The following is a 24,214-nucleotide window of genomic DNA, read 5'->3' as shown; positions in this document are numbered from 1 at the left end:
CTCACAAGAGCAGAGTGAGAGGCAGAATCACTTCCCTCGACCTGTCAGTCATGCTTCTTTTGATGTGGCACAAGATATGGTTGGCTTTCTGGGCTGCAAACAGGCAATTGCTGGCTCATGTTGACCTTCTAGTATAACAATACCCCACGTCTTTCTCCTCAGGGTTGCTCTCAACTCATTCTTTGCCCATCCTGACTTGACCCAGCCCACATGGAGGACCTTGCACTAGACCTTGTCGAACTTCATATGGTTTGCACAGGCCCCCCTCTCAATAACCCTCACTGTACTACCTGACTGTCATCAGGGAAACAGGGAAGAATATCCCACTTTTCTAAGACTCACTGAACTTTTTCCTAGCCTGAAAACCTGGATACCAGTGAGAAAAAAGAATTACTAATCATCTGAAGGAGATAGAAGAGTAGTTAGTCAACAGCAAAGCAGCAAAAGTTCTCAGAGGAAGTGTTAGCAAATGTAAGTAAAAAGCTCAACCTACTCTATTTTAACGAGTAATTCCACATCATTTGATCAAATCACACCACGTTCAAGAACAGCCTTTCCCTACTTCAAGTTAAATGTATTACCATAAGGATTACCATGGATTCAAAATGAACATGTTTAACCCCTGCCACAACTCACGTGCACATGCATAGTTACAACAGCTCAACTGATGTGCAATAGCCTGACTTCTGTTCACACCCTTACAGCTTGAAGATGTTTAATAAAGAAAGCTTTCTGAAGCTGAAACTTAACTGTCAGTTTAAAACTGCGTCATGGCAGCCTTGCCTCACAGCATGAAGAGAGAAGTGATTACGACGAAACAGGCTATTCTTCAGAAGACCGTAACTGAATGGCACACAGGTCTAGGAAGAAGTGTGTTAGTAAAGAAAGAATAGCTGGGCTCTGCAACAGAAGGATTGCCAGCACATTCAACACCAAGAATGAAAAGCATTTTGATAACACAGGCAAGGAAAGATAGGATGCTACTGAAAAGCCACAACAAGCAGCAAAGCAGCAACCCTACTGACATCACTGGGACTTGAAATGAAAGAGGTGGATGTCCCTTTGCCAAAAAGTGTAAGACATTTTAAGCAAAAGCTATGAACATACCTTAGCCCACACCTTTAAGTTTTCATGAGTAATCTATCCATTATTTTTTGCCAGGACCTGTTAAAGCAAAGCAGCTCAGCAGGCAACTTCCATTCCTACAACTTCAGGGGGTCTGGACCACTGCTGTGCATCCTACTGAGATGCAGCAAAGGCTTCTGCTTAAATGCTAATGTAGCAGAGCACATACAAGTTCAGAGTTGGAGCAGCATAACGCATCTGTGCTGTATACTGTCAAACAAAGCCACAATTCTAATCTTACTCATTTGATCTGTGTGGGACAGAAGCACAATACACAGACCCTGAATTCACTCCAGGAAAGAACAAATCTTTTCCTGTGCTTTATAGTTTTAAGCCATTGCTGGATAAAATGCAAATGTATGAGGTTATCACTAGATTCTTGAGAGCTAGAGATGGAAGGGGAAAAAAACACCAACTGTTCTCTGACTGGCAAGGTGCAAGGAGACTCCACAGAAATTCACATGTAGCTACATCTGGTCAGTTAACAGCTTTTGTATGTCAATGTATGTCTGTAAAGTATTTAAAGAAAATAATCCTTCTCTACCAGTGCAGACATGTAAGTTTGTATGCATCCTTTAGCTAGAAAAGGAGAACAGTTTAGTGGAAGAAGCAAAAGGCTGTGAGCCAAGAATGGTTCTAATCCTGTTGTGATTGGGAAGTTAACCTGAGTCTGCCTCTCCCCATGCGTAAAATGGGGATAATTAATCCTCACTTAACCATGTAAATTAAATAATGTTTCAACGGTGCTGCAAGTGCCACGTATTAATTAATGCCTAGGTAATAAAAAAAAAGAAAGAGGCAGAAGTGAAGCACTTTGCTACTTACCTGCAAGTCGAAGGTTGTGCTGCAATTTTAAAAGAGGAGATACTTGGCACTTGTAAGATGAGACCCTAAATTATCATTTCAGTCTTAGAGAGGAAGATTCCTCTCTCCCTCTCCTATGCATGGTAGTTACCAAGCATGTGAAATCCAGCCGGACACCACTCTGCTTTCCGTATCACCTCTGCACAACTCAGCAAGCTGATGTTAACTAAGGAAATGCTGTAAACAAATACCCCTAACCAAAGGTAAGGCAAACATAATAACAAGATCCATACCTTGAACACCCTCCAGAAGCAGATCAACCCCCTTTCTATAAAAGCTGAAGGCAGTTTCATAATCTTCTTCCTCCTCCTTCTTCAAGGCTAGTTTTATCAACTCGCCTGCTTTCTCCAAGTAATCTTGTTTGCCAGGCTTGGGTTTTAAGCTGCCAGTAAACAGACCATGGCTTTCTTTCTCTCCTTCGGGCTTGCTCCACTCCTGCTCAGGTGCCAGCGTGCTTTGTACTGGGGCTTCAGAAGTAAGGCAAAGGCCAACAGCTCTACTGGGAGAACTTTGGTTGGATGCCATTCCATCATCTAACTCAGCAAGGGAGTCTACATCGACTGTCAGGGAGATCAGGTCGCTGTCACTGGAGAAACCTGAAAGCAAAGTCAGGAAGACAACCATTACTCTAGATTTCTCACATACCTTAGGAACCTCCAAAATTCTTTATTCCATCCAAACATTTTAGCTTTTTTCTCACTTGTGCATCTTCCTGAGACTTTGTGCACAGGAATTCCCTGCACATAAAGCTGTCTTAAAATCATTTTTGAGCAGCTACAGAATCAGGGGTTTTAATGTGAGCTGCAACCTCCACAGAGCAACTGAACTCTTCATTCCCAGTATTAAAATGAAGACCAACACGTAGCACTCAACACAAACTTTCAAAGCTTTTACATTGTTGAGCTCTAGGAAATCACAAAACTAACCCTTCCTCTCTGAGTGACAGCAGAAGAGTCTATCAGCGGGAGGAAGGTCACTGTTGTACAAAACCCAACATACTGTTTTAAATCGGCAAGATGAAGTAAAAACTGTAAATTAGGAGTACTGAATTAAGACAGTTACTGTCAGCTTATGCATCGTGCACCACTCTCACACCTACAACGTGTACTCTTCTTCCATTGCTAACACACAGTAAAATGAATTAGCTGACATCTCTTTCACTGAAATTTGAGCTAGTGCATTTTATTTTACATCTGCCATCAGTTAAAAGGATGTATACTTACTGCAAGCTGGCCCTCAGTAACTAAGCCACTGCAACTTAGCAGGGTTATTTGGAAATAAATGGCAACAAAGAGCTTTTAAAAATACACCATTTCATTCTGTAAGGATCATCATACATGAAAAGCATTCACTCGTAATTATGACTTCCTAATCATTTAATTTCCACAATGAAATGGAATCAGCTTCTTGATCTCACCTCCACATTCCGATTGACTCGTAAGTGTCACATCATCGAGCCCACTTAAATCCTTTCGAACTGAAAAGGACAAGAATGACAAAAATGTTTCTGACATCCTTTTGTACAACAGATTAGAGGTTCACTTGCCATCAAAATGAAAGGGCATGACCCTATTACAGGTAAAAGTATATAAGATGAAACTGCTCTTTGACCAGCTATCAGAGATATCAATTTGGTAACACACCATTAAAACTGTGACAGTGGTGTTAGATTTACCATTTCTCTTTGCCTCTGAGGTTAAAAACAAAACACAGGTGCTTGCTTAGAGGGGACTAATTCAAAACTCAGCACTCCAACTCACCTAATTTCAACAGCAGCAGCACTTTAATCCCTATCTCTCACTGCTCTGATGATTTACAGCTAAGGGGACTTAAAAAAGGAGAGCCTTCAAAGCTGGGACCTACACACCAAGGGGAAAAAAAGAGCACCAGCTTTCAGTCTCAAAAATGTCATTCCAGAATAGTTCCCTGCATGAGACATATGGAGCAAGCCACGAGTTTGGCAGTGCCACCTGGATATCAAGTAGCAGTTTGTTTTATCACCTTGGCACATGTACCCACTGAGGCAGTAAAACAGGCAACAAGGTCAAGACATTTAGCAGTTTGTACACACAGAGAAAGTAAATTCTGAGTGAAAACCTGGTGTCTCTTCTGCATTATCGACAGAGTCAAGAATTTATCCACATTATCAGGTCAAGTGTTCTGACTTATCTTCAGAAAGTATGTGGCAGTAGCAAGCAGCTGACGCAAAAGGCACCCAACTCAAACTTTCTTTTTGCTTTTCCAACTCTAGAGTTAGAGGGAATTTGCAATTTATGAAAGAGCAGCGAGAAGGCACTGTAGAAATACTGCTTTCTGAAAAGCTACAATTTCATTTAATGCGAGTGGAAAGAGACACAAAGGAGAACAGATTAGCAGCCCTTCTCTGTCTGAAAAGCGAGGCACAAGACCACTTGAGAGGAAGGGACAGGGTGCATGGAAAACAAAGCTCCTGATCTTTTCAGGGGAGGGACTTAAAGCAAAGTGTCTACCCAGAAAAGACTGCCTCTGGTCCCAAGTCCAGCAAGAAAGTAGGCAACCTCACAACACAACAGTTGAAGATGACAGAAGATTCATTAATTAGAACAATAATAATAATAATGGGCCGTTCACCTCAAATTTGGGCATGGAGAACTGAGAATTTATGAAATAACTTATTTTGTTCAGCGAAGAGAAATTACGAGAGAATGTATAGGCGGAAGCATAGCTGATGGAGAGACAGAATCATAGATAGAATGAACTGAAAAGTGAGGAATTTGCAGCAAGGGGTGTGCTGGCCACACAGATTGGGTGAATTCAAGCACATCCATACAGCAGATTTCAGACCCAAGTTCCCTTCCCTACAGTCCAAACAAAACCACGTTTGCTCTTCTCTTGCAGCCAACTTGACCAGAAGCTGTATGAACACAGCTAGTATGGCACAGAGCCTGAGCTAATAAACTTTGCTTAAGGTCAGGTTTAGAGCCCAGGTCTGGCACCACACAGCCACAATCAAGGGCTTCCAATCAGCCCAAGGGGTAGGGAGAGTCTGAACTGCACATGCTTATTTCTGGGAAGATAACATGAGCATGGCAAAATGGGAAGCAGAGGGGGAAGAATGGAAAGGAGAAAAAAAAAATATCCCAGTTAATTTCTCTAAAGATTTTGGCAAATGGTCTAGCAAGATTTTTTGGAGAGAAAGTTGGACACTTGAACATTATCCCACGTGCTCAGAAAGGAAGACAGAGTGACTGTCAGAAATATTTGATGAGGATAATGATGCTCAAACTGAACATAAATTCTCGTATTTGTCTCTGCCTTGCAGAGTTTCTCTCAGTATCTGAGTAAACTCAGTTTCCAAAAATTGCTAAAAAGCCTGGGTCACCCAGCCTCTCGAGAGGCGGGTTCCTGTGAAAGCATGACCTGCCTGACCCCCTTCTTTACATGCGAGGCACTTAACACTTATTTTGGTACAAAAACACTTCTACTTCCATCAATTTGCATCCTCTCCCACCAACGTGCACACCTTCTGAAAAACGAACTTCTCCTGAAAGGAACAGATAAAACCCACCCTCCGAAACAAACACCAGCGCCTGTTATTAAGGAATGAGCTTGGTGCCTGTCCGTACAACAGCCTGAAGGAGCAGTGCCCACGTGGAGGGCCTTCAACGCTCACAAGAACTAACAGGGTGAAGTAGTCACAGCTAACTGTGATAACCACGCTGGGAGAAATGAGCTGCAGGCAGGGTGGCCTGAGGAGAGGCAGGGAGAGAAATGAGTATTGCCACTGCCACCTAGAGGCCGTAGAGATGGATGTTCCCTTCCCTTCCTAATCTCTCCCCCCTCCAACCCCCGACCAAAATTTGGTTTCAAAAACACAAGAAATACAGCTGGAAGAGACAGCGGCTTTTAGAAAATATAACTCTGCAAAAGTCACGTTCAGCATCTGGAAATCCTCTGCTCAGAGTTGTTGCAAGTATCCCCTAAAAGCGCTCCAGCTGATTCAGAAGTAGGATATCAAAGAATTTTTCTACTTCACAGCATTTTTTTTTTCATTTCAATATATTATCTCACATAAAGGAAGACCTTTTTCTGCTAAAACTGCAGACCTTGTGAATAAAGAATAGATACATTCATGTTAAGCACTTTTTATTTTATAGAGCACAATGTAAAATGGGAGCTTTGTCAAAATCTGGAATATTAAATTTCACAGAAATAGTGCCCCTTTAAAACTAATCACCAGTATTTATGATTCTATCCTCTGTAATTAAACAGCTTTATACCTTTCCCTTCACAGAATGAAATACTGGGGGGGGGATAAACTGGTTCATTAACATCACAGAAGATACTACAATATGAAATGCAAAACTCACTGCACATGTTGAATGCACTATATAAGCACAAAGGTGCTGACACTGAGAGATCCCAGTGGCAAGCAATACAACCTCAAACAAAAATAAACAAAGAAAGCACCATTAGGAAACACAAACTGTTCTTGGTCTTCAAGCAGAGCTTTATCAAAATAAGACATATGCCAGAAAGAGACTACAGGAAATTAAGTAGGTAAAACAAAAAAAAAAAAATCCCCAAAACCACCTACAGAAGCTTAAATAACTGTTTGTATAATAATGTGTATTTATACATAAGCGTAAAACAGTTCCAAAGGAAAATCCAAAGGGCTGGAGAACAATTTCTTAGAAGTCACTGGATCCCAAACATAACTCAGATACACAAATATCTAAAAGATTGCATGGTACTTGGCAGACAATTACAGAGAGAGATGCTTAAGGTACCTCAGCCTCTAGAGGCAGGCCAGAAATCCTAGCAGAGTACTTATTTGGGCTGACTGACACTACCTTACAGCCACACTATTGTTTAGTGCAAGTAAAGTGCCACTAAAAGTATGTTGTACATGGTATGCAACCATCCATATACATCCTTTACACTGCTACGGGATGGATCCTCCATTGGCACAGCACAACCAGGAAACATCAGCAAGTTAAGGCAGGGATTTCCAGTTTTCAATTGAACATAGCCCTCACGGGCTTTAACACATAACCTCTCAGACTTTAAAGAACAGGGAGTTCTTCTCAGGAAAAGAAAAAATGCTGGCAATTTATAAGAGACTTAAACAACTTATCTCCCCAAGCTCTGCAGCAGGCTCAAACATTCACCACTCCCATGTGCTCAATCCAGAAGACATATGTAAAACTTTAAAATATGATACAGCAACTTTCTTTTGGATTTTACTAAGCACTTAAAGCACACTGACACCCAGAGTGCAAATAGTTGAATGAGGTTCCTCTGAAATGAATGGGGCAGTTCAAATCTTAGACCTGTTTTCTGTGTTCTATCCAACTTCAGAAAGTCACCTTTGCATTTATTGATGCACATCAAAATGGTTTAAAAGTTAAAAAGGGGAATCAACTTTTTAAAAGGGTAGATAATGGCAAGATAAGGGGGAATGGACTAAAGCTAAAGGAGGGAAGGTTTAGATTAGATATTGAGGGAAAGTTTTTTACAGAGAGAGTGATGAGGTGCTGGAAGAGGCTGCCCAGAGAGGTGCTGGATGCCCCATCCCTGGAGGTGTTCAAGGCCAGGTTGGATGGGGCCCTGGGCAACCTTGTGTAGATCCAGGCCTGGAGGTTGGTGTCCCTGCCTATGGCAGGGGGGTTGGAACTCTATGATCCTTGGGGTCCCTTCCAACCCATGTCATTCTATGATTCTATGATTCTCTGCAAGATTTTACAGCTGACACTTGGGTCATGATTAGTAGTGAACAGTACCACACTGTTTGCCCAACAACCTTTTGGAAGCAGGCAGGATTACAGACATTTAAATCCGAGATTTTGGTTCAGTTAGCACCAAAAGTAGTTCTAGTTCTTTTTTAGTCATAGAGCAACTAGGACTTCTAGAAAGGACTAGAGAAACTCCCAGAAACCTTCCTGTTAGAAGCAAACTTCCAGAAGTGAAGTGCTGAACCCAACTTCTCTTTTGTCAATCCCAGTTCCGGCATTTCTGTCATACCAAATAGAAACTTGATGCCAGTGCTCCTACAAATACAGCACTTGTCATTCATATACTACTTTAAAACAGACCACATTATAATATTACTTAAGAAAAGAAAGCAAACCTTCAGAGCTGCAGTCAGACAGGTTGTCAGTAAGAGAGTCAGACAGTGGCTCAACTGGACCAATCAGTTCAGACCCATCGTGTACCTCTCCACCCTGAAAAGAGAGAAAGGAATTACCTAGCTGCTGCACTCTATGGTAGTAGTGATAGCCAAAATCAAATTTCCTAACCACTGAATGCTCCCTTACTTTAGAGTTAACACATTTAATTAAACTATGTAAGCCTGCAAAATTAAACAAGGGGGGTTTGTTAGGCTGTTGGCTTGACACAAACTGTCTAGACACCTAAACAGTTTGCCTGCTGCAGCTTCTGCGGTGAGCAACAAGGGTCCTGGTCCATACAGGCTGCAGCAAGTCTTCCTGCAAAGCCCAGAGTTTACAGGGAGAGAACAGTGATGCTCCTGCTCTCATGCTACATAGTCTGTGTTTGCAAGCTCAGCAGATCCCTCATGCAGGAGCGTATGTCCATCAGAATAAAGCCCCACCTCCAACCCACTATCCTGAGCTCCATCGTAGTTGAGACTGGACAAACAGGGAAGATAACACCAGGGCCAGCATACAAGAAGGGATATTATTCCCTCCCAAGATTGGAAGGAATCAGAGGTAAGTGAAGTAACAACAGGAACAATTAATTACATGAGAAGCCATCTAAATGTTTTGAGGCCTGTGGGTTTTTTTTTTTTTTAATTCCTAATTTCTCCATTGCATCCTAGGTGCACAGATACTAGGTAACTTTATTAGAAATTGCACCATTTCCAAGGCAGTGTTACAAATGGGCACTGCTAATCTGCCTGGAACTAGCCCAGCTCATTTTCACACTAGCCAGCCCATTTTCCTAGGGTCAATAGCCCCCAAATACACACAGCACTGCCTTTGGTTGTTTCTAAGGTTTCACTGTCCAAGTCTATGTCTCCATGGCTATTTGCACAAAAATCTGCAGAGGAACAAACTTGCCTGTGAGCAGAGCTCCAAGACACTGACTGAGCTGGTAACTTAAGGCTTTCTTACAGGAATGCATGACACAACATCCACCAAACGAACCTAAATCATCACACTTACGTGACTTCCCTTGTATACCTACTCACTCCTATAAAAATCAATGCCTTTCTAGAATGATTCATTGCCTCACAAAACCCAAAAAGATCCACTGAAAGGCTAAAACTAATAGTTCTGTTATGCAAAGTGAGGAAGACAGCTCTGAACAAATACCCAACAACCAGAACAGTAGTATTTCCGAAGGACTGAAAAAGTGCAAATATACTCAAAAGTAAAATATTCTAACTCAGTCTCCCATTCACTGCTGCCACCAAAGCTTAAACAAAATTATCTTAAGTATTTTAAAGGGCTCTGCAATAACTACATCATAAAAACCAGCTTGGATTTTTGTGCTTTGCAGTAATTTTGCTTTTGCATATATATCTCATTTAAAAATACTCAACACATTCATAGACTTGAGTCCCATTTCAGCCAGAGAAGCAATTCCAGGGAGTTACTATCATTTTTACATGTAAATTTAGGCTTATGTTTTTTGCAGAGTAACTGACTAAACTAACTAAGCTACTGAAAATAATGAGGTTTGAAGGAACTAATGAAAACAAACTGCTTCAGATGTAATAAAGAGCAAGCCTAGATAAAGATACTGTCCTAAACTATGTTTTGGAATGTGGTTCTCACAACACTGTACATACAGCATATTTGACTAGTTTTATGCCTGATTTGTTGTCATAGACCGGAATACCTAACAGGCCATAAGAAAACAATCTAGAGAGTGTTTTTTTCCTTTGGCTTGAAACTATAAACACCTACATAAAATACAGAAACAGTGACAATATTTTTATTACTTTCCCAATGAACACCTGGATTTAGCATCACAAGTTTTGCTCATCATTCAATAAACAATTCCAAATGCCTTCATCTGCCAGTTTCTTTAAAACTTTCCACCTTGTAGAGGTGTGGCACATTTGGTGGGGGGGTGGGGGGTTAAGCCGCGTTTCCAGATGGCACAGAAAACTCCCCATCATTTCAAAGCGTGTCCGATCAGCTCATCGCCACTCCGCAGTTTATAAAGTAGAGCAGAATCAGCACTATCCGTTACGTTATTCACATCAGTAAGAAGCAAACACTTCTGCAAATACTAACAAACCTTAAAAAACTCTTCAAGCTGTCTGCTGTTATAGAGAGCGGGGATATTAGCAGAGAACTGCAATAGATCTTCAGCACATTGTCTTCTTTCTTCAATCACAGTTTCATCAAACCGCCCTGGAAGACACACACGGATTGACAGTTTTAGAAATAACTACTCGGCTACTCTGCAATAATAACCACCACACACACAAAAAAAGAGAAAGAAAAAGAAACACAAGGCAAAAGCAACCTTCTGGAGACAATGCCCTGAGTCTACAAAAGTCATTCCAATGCTTCAGGAGAACATAGCAAATCTTCAAACTTCCTATTCTCAATTGTCCCTATTCCCGTCTTCTGTAATCCATTCGGATGATGACAGCTGGCAGCTACGACAAGAATCCTTCGCCCTCTCATCGTAAGAATATGTGAGGCAACACTCTTGATTAGCCAAGAGACACTAACGGATGTCCAGTGTTATCTAACAGTAAATGATACATGCACAATTTGACAATATGCCAGTCAGTGTCAGCCTTGATTACGGCCCAAATCCTGTTAGGAGCTGAGCGTTCTTCACGTATTCTCAAGAACACCACACAATATGAGCAGATAGTAAATGAAGTATTGCTAAAAGCCCCCAAACAGATCATCAGTTCCAAGGTGCCATTTATGGAGGAGACAGGGTGTAGGGGAGATAGATGGTGAAGCCCTGCTACCGGACACCGAAGCTTTCCTCTGAAGTAGCTCTACGCAGACAGGGTCTCGTCTCCTCCTGGATTCAAGAGGTAAGCAGAGCTGGGAAACAGCTCATTTACCAAAATGTATTGTTCCCTTTTCCCTACCCAGCACCCAAGACATTCCAATTAGAAAAAAACATATTTAAAAAAACAATCCCACAGTTCACCTGAGTGATTTGCTTCTCAGGAGAAAGAACCCTTGGATTGCTACCTTAAATTCACTTTCTTCACAATTGCACACAACTTATTTTAGCTTTTCATATCAACATCACTTTGTTGTTGAAATAGTTACAAGTTTACATAAAGAAAAGGGCAGGGGTTAACAGTAATAATTGGAGGAGAATAGAACAGATATTGGAACAGCTATACAGAGGGGGAAAAAAAGGACTGGGAAGACAAGTTCAAGAAACCGTATTGCTATAACAGCATGACCAGAAAAATAAGAACCACCTGTGACAGCTCTGTGGCATTAACCTTTGAAGAGGACAAAAGAAACATTGAATACAGAAGCAAAATTCATTTATACTCAGAGCAAGCAAAAAAATAATCCCAGAAGAAAGTATCAAAGCAGAATTCTTTCCAGAAATTCTTCAAGTAAATAGCTCCTTCCCATGTGGTACCAGAAAAAAAGAAAATAAAACTAGAAAGACACACACATACTCACAAGATCACAAACAAAGCTTTTGGGGCTTATTTTTCCATGAAAGGAAAGGAAAGACATCGTTGGGCTAATTTTCAGCTGGATTGGCTCCGTGACTTGCTCACCCTGCCCTTTTAGCTGTACAAACATTAGCAGCTGTACAAAAGAGCGAGCAACAAGCAAGCAGAAAGAAGGCAAAGGCAGCGCTACCACGTTGAGCGGCAACACTGAAATCAGGCTCTATTAAACTGCTCATCAAACTTCCTATGTCTTCAGAGCAACCCTGTGGGTGCATTAGGGCTTTTGCTTCGTTCCACGCAAAATAAGGACATAATGAAAAAACAACTCCCTTGGCAAAGCCCAGAAGCATAGGGCAGTTAAAAAAAAAAATCAATCTACAAACTAACACAAACACTGTTACAATGGAACAGAAAATCAATTGCAAAGAAATAAAAAGTGAACGAGGCCAGAAACAGGAAACTTTTGCAAGCAAAAAGTTCTGTAAGATATTTTTCCTGGTTTCTCTGTTACCTTACAGTCCACTATCTACCCCATCACCAAACCCAATAAAAACTAAATTTCCTTGTCCACATCTTCTCAATATTTCTACTGAGCACCAGGCAGGACACATCAGGACCAGCACCTCCAGGCTGGCCCACATGTGTTCACCAATCATCCAGGCAGCTGCAAACCTCAGGGGTACGAGCTGAGCCTGCCTGGCCCTTGGTAGCACTGCAGCATGCATCTCCTCTTAGTCAGCTGCCATTTCACAGGCTTTGCAAAAACCTGATTCCATTTGCAGGCGTCTTCCCTCTCAAATTTAGCTGATACTAACCACACGAGTAAGTGGTTTGACTTTCTGGCAGCACAATTACCTAAGCCCTATTTTCTTAGGCAGCTGAGCTAATAAATAAATAAATAAATAAAGTACATGTTTGAACAGAGTCATTGAAACATTAGTCACTGTCACATTTTCCAGCTCATCTGCATCATGGTACACTATCAAGGCAACCACTTAAGAGAACCAGAAGACTATGGGGGAAGGAAGAACATAGTCTGAACAAACCAGTACTGAATTACGCAGCTTCTTGCTGGCAGTTTCATTCCCAGCCAGTCCTGCCTAACTCCTTCCCCCTGTCCCTTTTTTCATACTGTCAAGCAGTCAATGCTTTCATTATCACCCTTCTCAATCAGATGTTCAAAGGTACTTAAGTCACCCTGCTGACTCTTCAAACATTTCTATGGGGAAGTCTTCCTGCATCTAAATCAATGTTATTTCCACTATTCTTTATGTTTCTCAGATATATGGAAACTTCATTATAGGGGTCATGCCCTTCAGGGTTGTGGGAAGTGTCAACTACAATCTTAGCGTGCAACAAATGCATTAGCACAACTCTGCTATTCCTCCAGCAATGATCCATTCAAAATTTCTTATATACATGGAAGCCAAGTGTAAATTCCTGTAAAGATAATCCACGGGTCATTTTCTAGAGCGGATCTGAACACCAAAATAGCTAGCAAGGTTTGTGTTTGTGTTTCAGTCAGCTTCTCAAAAGACCTCCTACTGAACATGATACTTAATTCTTACATATGCTGCTTCATTTAGTTTTTTCAAATCCAAAAAGTATCCTCATCTGAGTTTTATAATGTGAGTCGTCTTTCTGACTCACTGCTAGCAAGTTATCAATATCTGGGGTTTTGGGGGATTTTTTTGCCAGGAGTATTTTTTACCCTGGAGTACATTTCTGCAGTTGTTAGATACAAGGAATGCTCAGTACAGATTTATCAGTATTTGGCAACATGTCATGTATAGCTGATATATGGGAAATCTATGTGGATAGTGTACAACAAAACATGTAGTTTGAAAATACAGAAGAAATTATGTTCACACATATTCGGGAGGGAAAGTAAGCACTTCCCAAAAACAGATATCATAATTGTGGCACAACAATGCAGAGAAGCTTTAACGTGGTGTAAAACATAGAATCTTAGCCTATACTGAGTTGGAAGGGACCCATAAGGATCATCACAAGTCCACTTCCTTAGGACTTGGCTTAGGTTCTTCCACTTTTAAAAGTGGGTGCTAGCTTCAAACTTGTGGGCTGTATGTGAAGACAGATTCATTGTTACACAGATGCCAGGCAGCTACATGCATTCTGGTTCTGAGAAAGCAGGCAGTTCTATTCACTTTCACCTGTTTATTTCTTGCTTGTATCTTTCACTCCAAAGTTGCAGCAAGCAACCTGTCCATCCATACTTCTCCTAAGTACATCATCCATGTGATGTAACAATTATTCCAGATGTGAGCTCATTTCTTTTTCTTCCCCTTACCTTTCTTGCCTCCCTCTCTCTCCTTGCTGAAGACTTGGATCACTACCTCCCATCTTCTGGGTTTTTGCTTTCAGTTTGGGAACGCGCAACGCAGTTCATTTCTGCAGATATGGCAAGCCTTTGGTTGCATGAAATATGGAAGCACAGCATGCACCCATTCCTTTTTAAATACATCTCAGTTTTCCACACCATCTCCTGAAACTCTGAATACCGAACTTGAGATTCTGCTCAGGCTTAATACTTCTACTATAAGTAAGCTTGGCTGTCAGAAGCACCAAATCTCATTTTGTAAAGCATACAGTTTGCAAAGCAACATGTATATGACACAAGCACTCATATCCAAACACCCCCCACCTCAAAAAAAAAACCAAAACAACAAACCCCCCCTCCAAAAAAAAAAGTGAACAAGCTGCCAGCAACTACTGGCAATATTAATTAGTGACTACTTTAAAAGCTGCAACAACTGGAACATCACCATAAAGTAGAAATACTACAGAAATACTCTACAAAAGCAGCTTGAAAGTAAAAGATCTTAATAGAGATCTTTCACTGGACACTGCAGCTCACCATTAAATGACTTAGACTGAAAATGAGTTTGCCAAGAGCACAAAATCCACTAAGATTACATTCTTGCTATAATATAAAAAATACTAGGACTGATCTGAAAATAAATGCTTTGAATTAAAATAAAACAGACAACAGCTATCATGTATAGAAGTGAGATGGAAGGATACACAGTAAAATTTTACGGTTTAAATAGAAAAATAATTCTGAAATTGAAGAGTTGGACATTTCTGTTCCTTTTAGCTATGTACCCGTCATTTAAGATTTGTTTTCATATTACCTCCTCTTTCCTGTGTTCTTCTGTGGCTCAGCTTCAGTCAAACCTAGTGGGTTCTGTTTTCATTTATTTTTAATTTCAAAGTGCTTTTTTTAAAATAACTGCCTTGAATATTTCTGTAGATTTCCTTCTCTTCGATGTACACCACAGTCACTTCTGTTCACCAAACAGCAACAGAAGAAGGATGTCTTTCAGAAGGGATTTCACTGAATTCTTCTCTTGCTTACAGAGCTAATGTAGAAACAGCTGATTTGTTTTCCTGGCAATTTAAAATTATTTAAGGTATTAGAAGCCCATACTCTCTTCCACCCTGATTTTCTTTTCTTTCTACCCTTCTCTTTCCTCCCCTATGAATAGCTACCGTAGCTTCTACCTGAAATTAAATTATGCTTTGAGAATATCAGCTTTTCAAATAGCTTGTCCAGTGAACACTCTACTCTGTACATCAGATGTAAAATCATCTCAGGATTAAACTAATACTACAATCTCTATTTAACCATTAGCACACAAGTTCTGACATAGCACCGAAGCTTACCCAGCTTCCAACTTAATAAATAAGCAAAACTAAGGGGACATACAAGTTGGATAGCAGTTAGCTGATGTAAAAGACCATTTAAGTCAGGAATGTTACCCAGCTCTGCAAAGGGAACCACGAACTCCGCATCAGAGCTCAGCACCCTTGCCTCTCACTTCTATGATCCACACAACAAAGACTTAAGTCAGAGATGCCCCCAAAGTTGTAGGGGCACCTTGAACCTGGGCTACAAGCCAACTTCAACTAGTTCAAAGCTGCTTATGCCAGCACATTCTTTAAGGCGTCTCACTGCCATGCCTATCCTCAGTAGTCATCAAGAATAAACCCAGTAGCACTAAGCATCAAAAATTACAAACCTGAGGCAGCATTTGGTCCCAAAACCTCAAAAGGAAAATCTGTGCTTTCCAGGCTGAGGCTTTGCCTCCATGGGAGTTCCGTACAGTTCCTCTGGCACTCAAGCCAAAGGAAGGCAGCCAGCAAATACTGCTACAGAGCTGTAACCCCGGGTAATATTATGAAGTGGTAGAAAAAAGGCTGACTAAACAACCTCAGTTTTGGCACTTTCCAAACTGAAAGGCTTGACTACACCAAGTAAGAGCGAATGCCAAGAAAAAAAAAAAACACAAAAACCCCAAAAAACCCCACAAACAAACAACCCCCCCCCCCAAAAAAAAACCCAAAAAAGCAAACAAAATCCCCACCAAAAACCTCACATCAAAAAGCATTAACAGACCAAAAAAAGCACAATACTAAAAAAAACCCCTCACACCCATACAACAAAAAAACTGAAAATGTAGAAAAAACACACCAAAAAAAAACCTAGGGCACACAAAAGTGAAAAAAAACATATGCTAAATGCAGGAAAAAATGCTAAAAATGTTTTTGCACATTCTTCCCTGTGTAGCATGTAGTTGATCCATACCAGGTAACACCACAAGCATACAGGATGCTAAGCCACATTAAAACCATGACACAGTGAAAGAAACATGTAAATGCCTGCAACAGACCTATGCCAAAGAAACAAAACAAAGACTGGATGCTAAAGCAAGCTAAGCTGCAACACACAAGAAAATCGTGGGAAAAATACGCACTAGGTACATGCCCAAAGCCACTGAAACTGCTCAAAATGCTACACACAAAATAACCTCCAAAATTCCAGTACCAGATGCACACCAAAACACACCAACCACTGTCTGGAAGCAAAAATGTGTGCTATAGATGGAAAAAGCATGCAAAAAGATGCAGGCAGAATGCATGGACAAGATGCAAATACACTCAAAAGCACGTACTACATACATGCACACCACAGTATGCCATAGATGCTGAACACTAAAAATGCTAAAACAGTGCAGAAAAAACCCCACCAAAAAGCCATGGTAACAGGATGTCAAAGAGGAAAAAGGCAAAACCTATGCTGGATACTACAAACTCTTAAAAGCACATCATAGACGCACAGCAGAACAATGCTTTAAGTGTGATGCAGGTTTAAAACCCCACCAAAACACATTAGAAACACTATGGTGATGGAAAACACACCACAGCAACACCTCAGAAACAATAAAGAAAAAAATTTCCAATGAAAGGCACAAAATCCTTGGCAAAAAGAAAAAGTGCATGGGAGATGCATGCCAAAAATCCACTGAACATGCTGGATGCCTACAACACTGCCACAGCAATGCCAAACCTGCCGCAGCAACGCTGTAGGAACCAAACCCACACCAAAAAAACATGCAAAATCCACACCAGAAACCTTGCTAAAAAAAGAGCACAAAAAAAAATGCCAGACAAGCTGCACACTCAAATGCTGCAAAAGGTGCCTGCAAAAAAAACCAAAACCCAGGTTAAATGCTAAAAAAAATTGTAAAATTAAAACCCAAAACACACCACACTAAAACAACTTGTAAAGACCATGAAAAGGCCTTAACCCCAAAATACATTAAACACTGAAAAGCCAACCCAAACACACCTTAGAAAACAAAAAGCCTGCCAAAAAAATACAACAAAAAAGAGCACACTGCAGATTTATGCCAAAAAAAAAATGGTGGAGGGGAGAGCAAACGCATGTTGGAAGCTGAAAAACATGTTAAAATGCCCAATAACTGCACACAGTAGACACATGCCAAAAAACCACAAAATATACTGGACAAACACAAACCCCACTGAGTAACTCCTAAAACCGCCCTGAAAATCAAGCAGTATATGCATGCCTAAAACCCCCAAGGACATCCTGGACAGAAATAAAACCCTGACAACTCCTCAGGAACCAAAAGCACACCTAAAAATGCCTCAAATTCATGACAGAAGCCTCACCATAAAAGCCAGTACATGGTGAATGCATGACAAAAAAATGACAAATGTCCTGGACAATGAATGCCATGCAAGGTCCATGCAAAAGACTATAAACACAGGTTGGATGCTTAAAAAACACCCATGAAAACAACCTGCTAACTCTATGGAAACACCTTAGCAACCCCCCCAAAAAACGATAAACATGCTGGGTGCTCAAAATCACACAAGGTACATGCACCAAAATAAATAAATAAATAAATCCACACACACTCCACAGGCTGGAAGCCTCAAAAAAAAAAAAACCCAAAAGCCAAAAAAACCCACACAACAAAAAATCCAGGCTAAATCAACTTGGAAACATCATGGAAATGCCTTTATTAACCCCAAAAACACCTTAGAAACTGAAAAGCATGCCAAAAACCACACTAAAAAAGAGCACATGGTAGATGCATTCCCAAAAAAGGCCAAACATGCTGGACACTGAAAAACCTGTAGAAAACGGTGTGATGCATAAATACACACAGAAAAACCCCACCACACCAAGGGAATTACAGACACAAAAACTGACGCAGCCACGCCTTAGGAATCAAAAAGCATATTAAAAAAATCTGTGTCATATCAGAAATTTTGGCAAAAAAAAAAAAAAGAAAAAGCACATGGGAGATGCATCCAAAAAAAAAAAAAAAAGGCAGCCAAACACCACACGAGATACATACCAGAAAAAAGCATAAATAAAGCCTGGATGCTTTAAAAAAATAAGACACTAGAACAACTCATATCTGCCATGGAAATGCCTTAGCAACCCTAAAAAAGCCCACTCAAAACCAAACTAAAAAAAAAGCTTATGGTAGATTCATGGAAAGAAATGCCAAACACCTAAAAACAAGTTAAAATGCTTGGGAAAAATGCTCAAAAGCATGTGGTAAATACATACCAAAAAGCATCAAGCCCATTTTGGCGAGTTAGCCACACCTTAGAAACACTTAGAAAGCATGCAGCAGATGCATCCAAAAAAAGAGACTGAACATGCTGGACATATTTAAAAAAATGTTGGAAAACGCTTGAAAACCCCTACGGATGCCAAAAAATCAACAACATTTTGTACTGAACACAAAGAACAAATGCCACCAAAAAAATCCCACACTGCTAAAATAAACACAACAGACTGCTAAAAAAGAAGTAGATGGAGTTCTACGTGGAGTCGTACCTCTCTGCTGGAAGTCTGCCCACAGCTCAGCTCATTCACGACAACATATACCTCAGCATTAAGTTAAGACCTTTGGCTCTTGAGAGCTAATTACTTTTTGCCATGTATTTCTCGTGTAGAGTCACAATCCTCTCACGGGTTGTTGTGGTGACATAGTTAACTGCTGTATGTAAAGCTGCTCTCAAAAGCCTAACTAAATAAAATTGATAATTACAGTAAAATTCCTAAAATAAACCAATTCTTCTTCTGCAACAAACACTCAATACTTTACTGTAACTCATCACTAAAAATCACAGTATCTTTGTTCACTGTTCAAGTGCTCCTCACAAAGCTAACACAGATGTCATGCTCCTGAAAACAGGGAACATATGTTACAACAATACAGAGCATACACACCAATAAATACTTGAGATGCTACCTCTAACATGGAAGCAAGGGCATCACTACCCCTGGTAAATAAATAATACATCAAGCTACAACACCAGCACACCTACAAGTACACACAACAAACTGTAAAGTTGAGTACTAAAACCACATGGAAGAGAGTTCCACGCAGCTTTAAAAGTGTTTCACAAGCCAGGAGGAAATTATGCTTACCAAATACTATGGCTTTGGCAAAAGGCGGAAAGAGTTCTGTGTGCCTGCATAGGTTTTTATGGATTTGCCAGAGATCTTTGTGCAGTTTCTTAAAGTCACTGTATCTCTTCCAAACGACTATCTGAAGCAGAGAAAGGGGAGAAGAGAGAAGTATTAATCAGGTTCATCATTCACATCGCATCACACCAGAAATACATGTATTTTTTTTTTTAGCAAAGCGGACCACTATCTTCAGCAAGTATGTTTACAAAAAAAATGCAATCTGAACTGCCACCTGTAACAATTAAAAAAGGTCATTATCTGTCCCCAACCCCCATTCCAACTAACAAGACTACAGTGCATAGAAAAACATACTAAGTAAAAGCTGAAAGAAGGAAATGGAGACTGCAAAGGCAGAACTGTTTTGGTTACACCAAGATCCAGAGCTACCCTGGGAACCAATAGGCAAAGAAAAAACTGCCAAATAGCAGTGTTGCACTACCCACAGCTCAACAGCATCCTCTGCTTGGCACAGCTGCAGTATGGGGAAGAGACACAACAGCAAAAGAGAAAATGAGGGAAGAGAAATGAATACAACAAAAAGATTCCTACAGACAGCACTTGAAGCACCTAGGACTACAAATCAGCTCTTAATTTGTCTAAGTAAAATGCTGATCAGCTGTAGGTGCAAGCCCATACTTTAAATGGTTTATTATTAATAACCATTATCAAAATTTTAATATGTTCATTTTGCAATTTAGACAAAATCTCCAATTTCAGGAATGCAAAGAGAGCATTGGTTCATGACAACAGCTTTTCCTGATTCACCCTTTCTGGAAAGAAGTACATATCTCCCAGCCAGGTATCTACCTTATCCTTTTTCCATCCCATTCTTTTTATTCTTTCCATTCAATGAAGGAGGAGAAACCAACAGGAAAGCCAGACTAGGGAAAAACTGAGCAACAAAATTTACACTTTGCTGCTAACAGGTTTGCTATCAGAATGAAAAAATGAACAATGACATTTTATATCTTGGCTTTGGTCAGCCTCACTAAGCCATCATAACAAACTTCAACACCAATTTTAAGTGATTAAAACACATTGGGGAGGAGGGAACTGATGAGAGAGACTGCAATGCATTCAGCAACCGATTCCAGTATTTCATCAGTCAAATGTCTCCATTAGCTTAATACAACTAACCACAATTTAAAAGATTCCAAATACTTCTGACTCATTTAACAAATTGTCTTCTCGTGAGCAAGCATAATTGAAAAACCATATTTTTCAAGCAAACCAGATTTAGGTTTCATTTTAAGAGGGTTTTTTTTCTTTTGTTTTGTTGGAATTTTGGAGAGGGTTTGTTTGCTTTTTTAAACACTAAGGTCAGCAGCCTTCTAAGTTTCAGCAGATGCAGGTCCTACCTACAGAACAATGCAGACACATGGTAACAGGACTGCTAACAGTAGATATGCAAAGCTTTCATACAGCAACACTCCATCCACCTCCAACTCAGCTATACCAAAACTAGCAGTCCTGATTCAGCCCCAACTATGGTGCACGTATTTCCAGGACTCGATTACAACTTGTACTTGATGGAGTTCAACATGCACAGGAAGAAAATTCAGATCTCTCAGGACGGCAAACTAGTCATTTTGTCATCAGAAACAACTTTTCAATGTTGTACTTCCACCTAACCCAACATCCCAAAAGCGGGTGATTAGCATTTCTTGAGTAGCATGCATATAGAACATAAAATTGCCAAACTTTAAAGTTACTGTACTGTCCTGTCAGTACTTGGAGACAACATGAAAAGCTGCCAGAACACAAAAGCATGAGATGCCGTTCCACTAAAGTATCATTTTTTAACTACTGCAAGCGATCTCCCAAGAGCCAAGAGGAAAAAAAATAGCCATAAGAAGCTTGCACAGCAGAAGCAGTGAAGGTCACCCTAAAACTTTGTACAAGCTCATGGAAATCATGTCTTTGCGTGCACGCGGCTCAGCAAAGTTAGCAAAGTTCCCACTCTAACATGCTCATTAGAAATCAGATTTGGAGGAAGGACACATTGTACTTTGAGGCTCAACGAAGCACAGCAAGTATATCATAAAACATATGTTAGACTTGTAATGCAATAAGGTACTTGTCATGGCCAGAGCCAGTAGATCTCTATTAACTCATGTGACTCATCTGTTCCACAACGAGCAACCCTTTCTGCTCCATGAAGGAGTAAGAGGAGGAGAAAAAAATAAAGCCACATGACTACAATTGCCTCACAAGTTATGTCACCACCATCAATCCCCAGAAGCCAGGAAATAAGTGAAGTCTGTTAGCCTTTCTGTATCTATTAACTCCTCCACACACAACTTCATGTTAACTTCTTTCATTGTTTTGAGAAGAAAAACCTTACAAGGATTACCTTGAACCATAATTGTCTGCAGTGAGAGAGATTCTGTATCCCAAAGGGCAGTTAGTTAAAAGAGGTGGCAGAAAACTGACAAGTAGAGTTGAGGTGACAGCACACAGCTTTATGTGGTTTTGTACACATGTAATCTGTGTATTAGCATCACAGCAGTGACATTAAAAGAGACTTCTGAATGAGGAGGCAGGCACAGCTAAGTGGCCCTATATGGGTGCAGGAAGTGGGTCACATGAGACAGATCATAAAGCACTAAACTTTGTTGAATTTCTAATTGAGCATTCTGGGAAACTGAGATAAAGTTAATTTCAGCATGAATGGGTTAAGAGCATTTTTCTCTTTCTTTCAAAAGCTGCCTACGATTTTTTTTTATCATAAGAAGCCAATGTGACACAAAAGCTCCCAACACATGTGGTTTTCTGACAACTTACCCTTACGGCAACTACCATCTAGGATTTTCCTTTTAATAGTGAAGTACTTCCAGATGCTCACTTATAACAGCATCACACCCCACCTAACACACTATCATAAGCAAAGCAATTGATTTAGTACAATGAAAGGTGGAAAAAGGTGATCATCAACAAATTCATAGCACACTTATGTCTTCTATTGTCTAGAGTACACGGAACTCTGCCTGGCTAACCTACAGACACAGATCAAAGCAACGACCAAAGCAATGGCTAAAAGATATGGTTTTGCTATTGTTTCAAAACTGTTTAACATATATTCATGCAATACTCTAGCTGAAAGACACTTACAATATATTTTTTCTGATGAATGGCTCATCAACAGGTGCTATAAAGTATTTTTCCAACAAATGAAGATTAAGGTAATGGCAGAATGTGCTCATGGATACATTCAATTCAGGAGTCTCCCTGGAAAAGGTGAACATCAGCTACAAGCTACAGTAATGCAGTTCTAAAACTAGATCCATGATCATCTCCAATTCTGACAGGCTATTTAATCTTCTAGAGATAAAAAAAAAGAAATGCACAAAGCATGAATGCTTATGTTTGTCTGATTCTCAAGATTTTAAAGAAGGATGCAACAAAGGGGTGTTAGGTGTATTAGCCAATTCTCACCTCTGCCAAGTCACTAATCAATAACTGTTTGACCACACAGAGATGCAATGAATTCATTTATGGGCTCTTCTTTCATCAACTATCCAGGTTCTCCTCAACTGTAGTAAGAGACTGCACCAGAAATTGAAGATATGTGTATGTTACACAGTGTCTGAGAAGCCATAAGGTTGTGCTTTTGAAGGAAGATTTTGCATGTACATAGTATAATAGGATCAATGTCAAGTCATTAGTCCAGAAGAAATTGAAAGGAGAAAAAAAGGTTTTTCTAATATTTGGGAAAAAAAAACCCACAACAAAAAACCCCACACCAAACCCACACACACAAGGTATTTGTTTTTGTCTCAATAAAGTGATTCCAAAGAGCCCTCTGAGGTCTTAAAGAGGTACAAGAATACAGCAGACCTGTATTCAGAACCTTTTCGGAAGGGGTGAAATGAAGAGTAAGCAAATTCTAAGTTTTATCAAAGTATATCACTGGGAAATACTAAAGGAGCCTCAGACAGACCAGCATAATACAATACATGACTGGCAGCCTAATCTCTCTCAACTACTCCTATGCTTCTCCATTTTCCCTCTTCACTAATAGACAGTAATGATGTAGGCTTTTCAGTGAAGTATTGGTTAAAGAGGAAAAGAGTACCTACAGCTGAGACCTAAGACTTGGATTGGGGACTGATCTCTAATTTTACCAGTAGGAGTTAAGTAACCATCAATTTGCCAATTCCAGCCCTGAGAAAAGAGCTTGCAAAGTTATCAAAGCATTTTTTTCATCAAAAGACACTTTTCTCCTGAAGACTTTGTTTCAAGTCACGATTCATCACTGAGGGATGAAGTGCAACATGTTACCCTAGCTACTGTTTTCAACTATAAAAGCTAAAGACAAATAGAAACACACAAAAAACCTGTTTGTTCAATTACAATGACAAAACATTCAGAAATTGCTAAATTACATCAAAGATGCTTCAAAAAGCATAGTGTGATACACAAAGACATTTGCACAACTTTAAACTGTTACCTCCTGGACATCCTCTGGATTTCTTCTTGAAACAATCTGAAAAGCAAAACAAACAAAAGAATCCATGTTAAGTGCTTGGATTTTTAGTTTGGAAGTTAAAAGATTTGTTGCTGAAGAGAAAAATCTGGAAATAAAACATGCAGTTGTGTGTTCCCCTCTGCTCAGAAATGTTTCCATCTAGTTTTATGGAAGTCTAATATCCAAAAATGACACTGTGAGATATTTTAGCAGCCGAGTGAGTCGCTGTGATTAGAAATAAAGACTTACATTCCAGGCAGAATGGCACAGAAGGCATCTCACAAAACAAAGCTACACAGAGCATATCCTC

At 40.1% G+C, this 24,214-nt stretch overlaps 1 protein-coding gene across 1 annotated transcript in view; it reads right to left on the bottom strand.

Moving 5' to 3' along the window:
- Positions 1-24,214, bottom strand: part of RPS6KC1 (ribosomal protein S6 kinase C1) — a 92,255-nt gene that overhangs the window by 63,547 nt on the left and 4,494 nt on the right. The window contains exons 2-7 of the mRNA XM_084261897.1: positions 23,887-23,922; positions 19,395-19,515; positions 10,240-10,355; positions 8,099-8,192; positions 3,407-3,466; positions 2,223-2,585 (exon numbers count right to left, since the gene is read on the bottom strand). Of these exons, the coding sequence (XP_084118023.1) occupies positions 2,223-2,585; positions 3,407-3,466; positions 8,099-8,192; positions 10,240-10,355; positions 19,395-19,515; positions 23,887-23,922 (790 nt within the window). The remainder of the gene's footprint in view (positions 1-2,222; positions 2,586-3,406; positions 3,467-8,098; positions 8,193-10,239; positions 10,356-19,394; positions 19,516-23,886; positions 23,923-24,214) is intronic.

The sequence above is a fragment of the Gallinula chloropus genome (assembly GCF_964237585.1).
Source record: "Gallinula chloropus genome assembly, chromosome: 3".
Lineage (NCBI taxonomy): Eukaryota > Metazoa > Chordata > Aves > Gruiformes > Rallidae > Gallinula > Gallinula chloropus.
The sequence above is the reverse complement of the archived record's forward strand: the minus strand, read 5'-3'. Positions and strand labels throughout refer to the sequence as shown.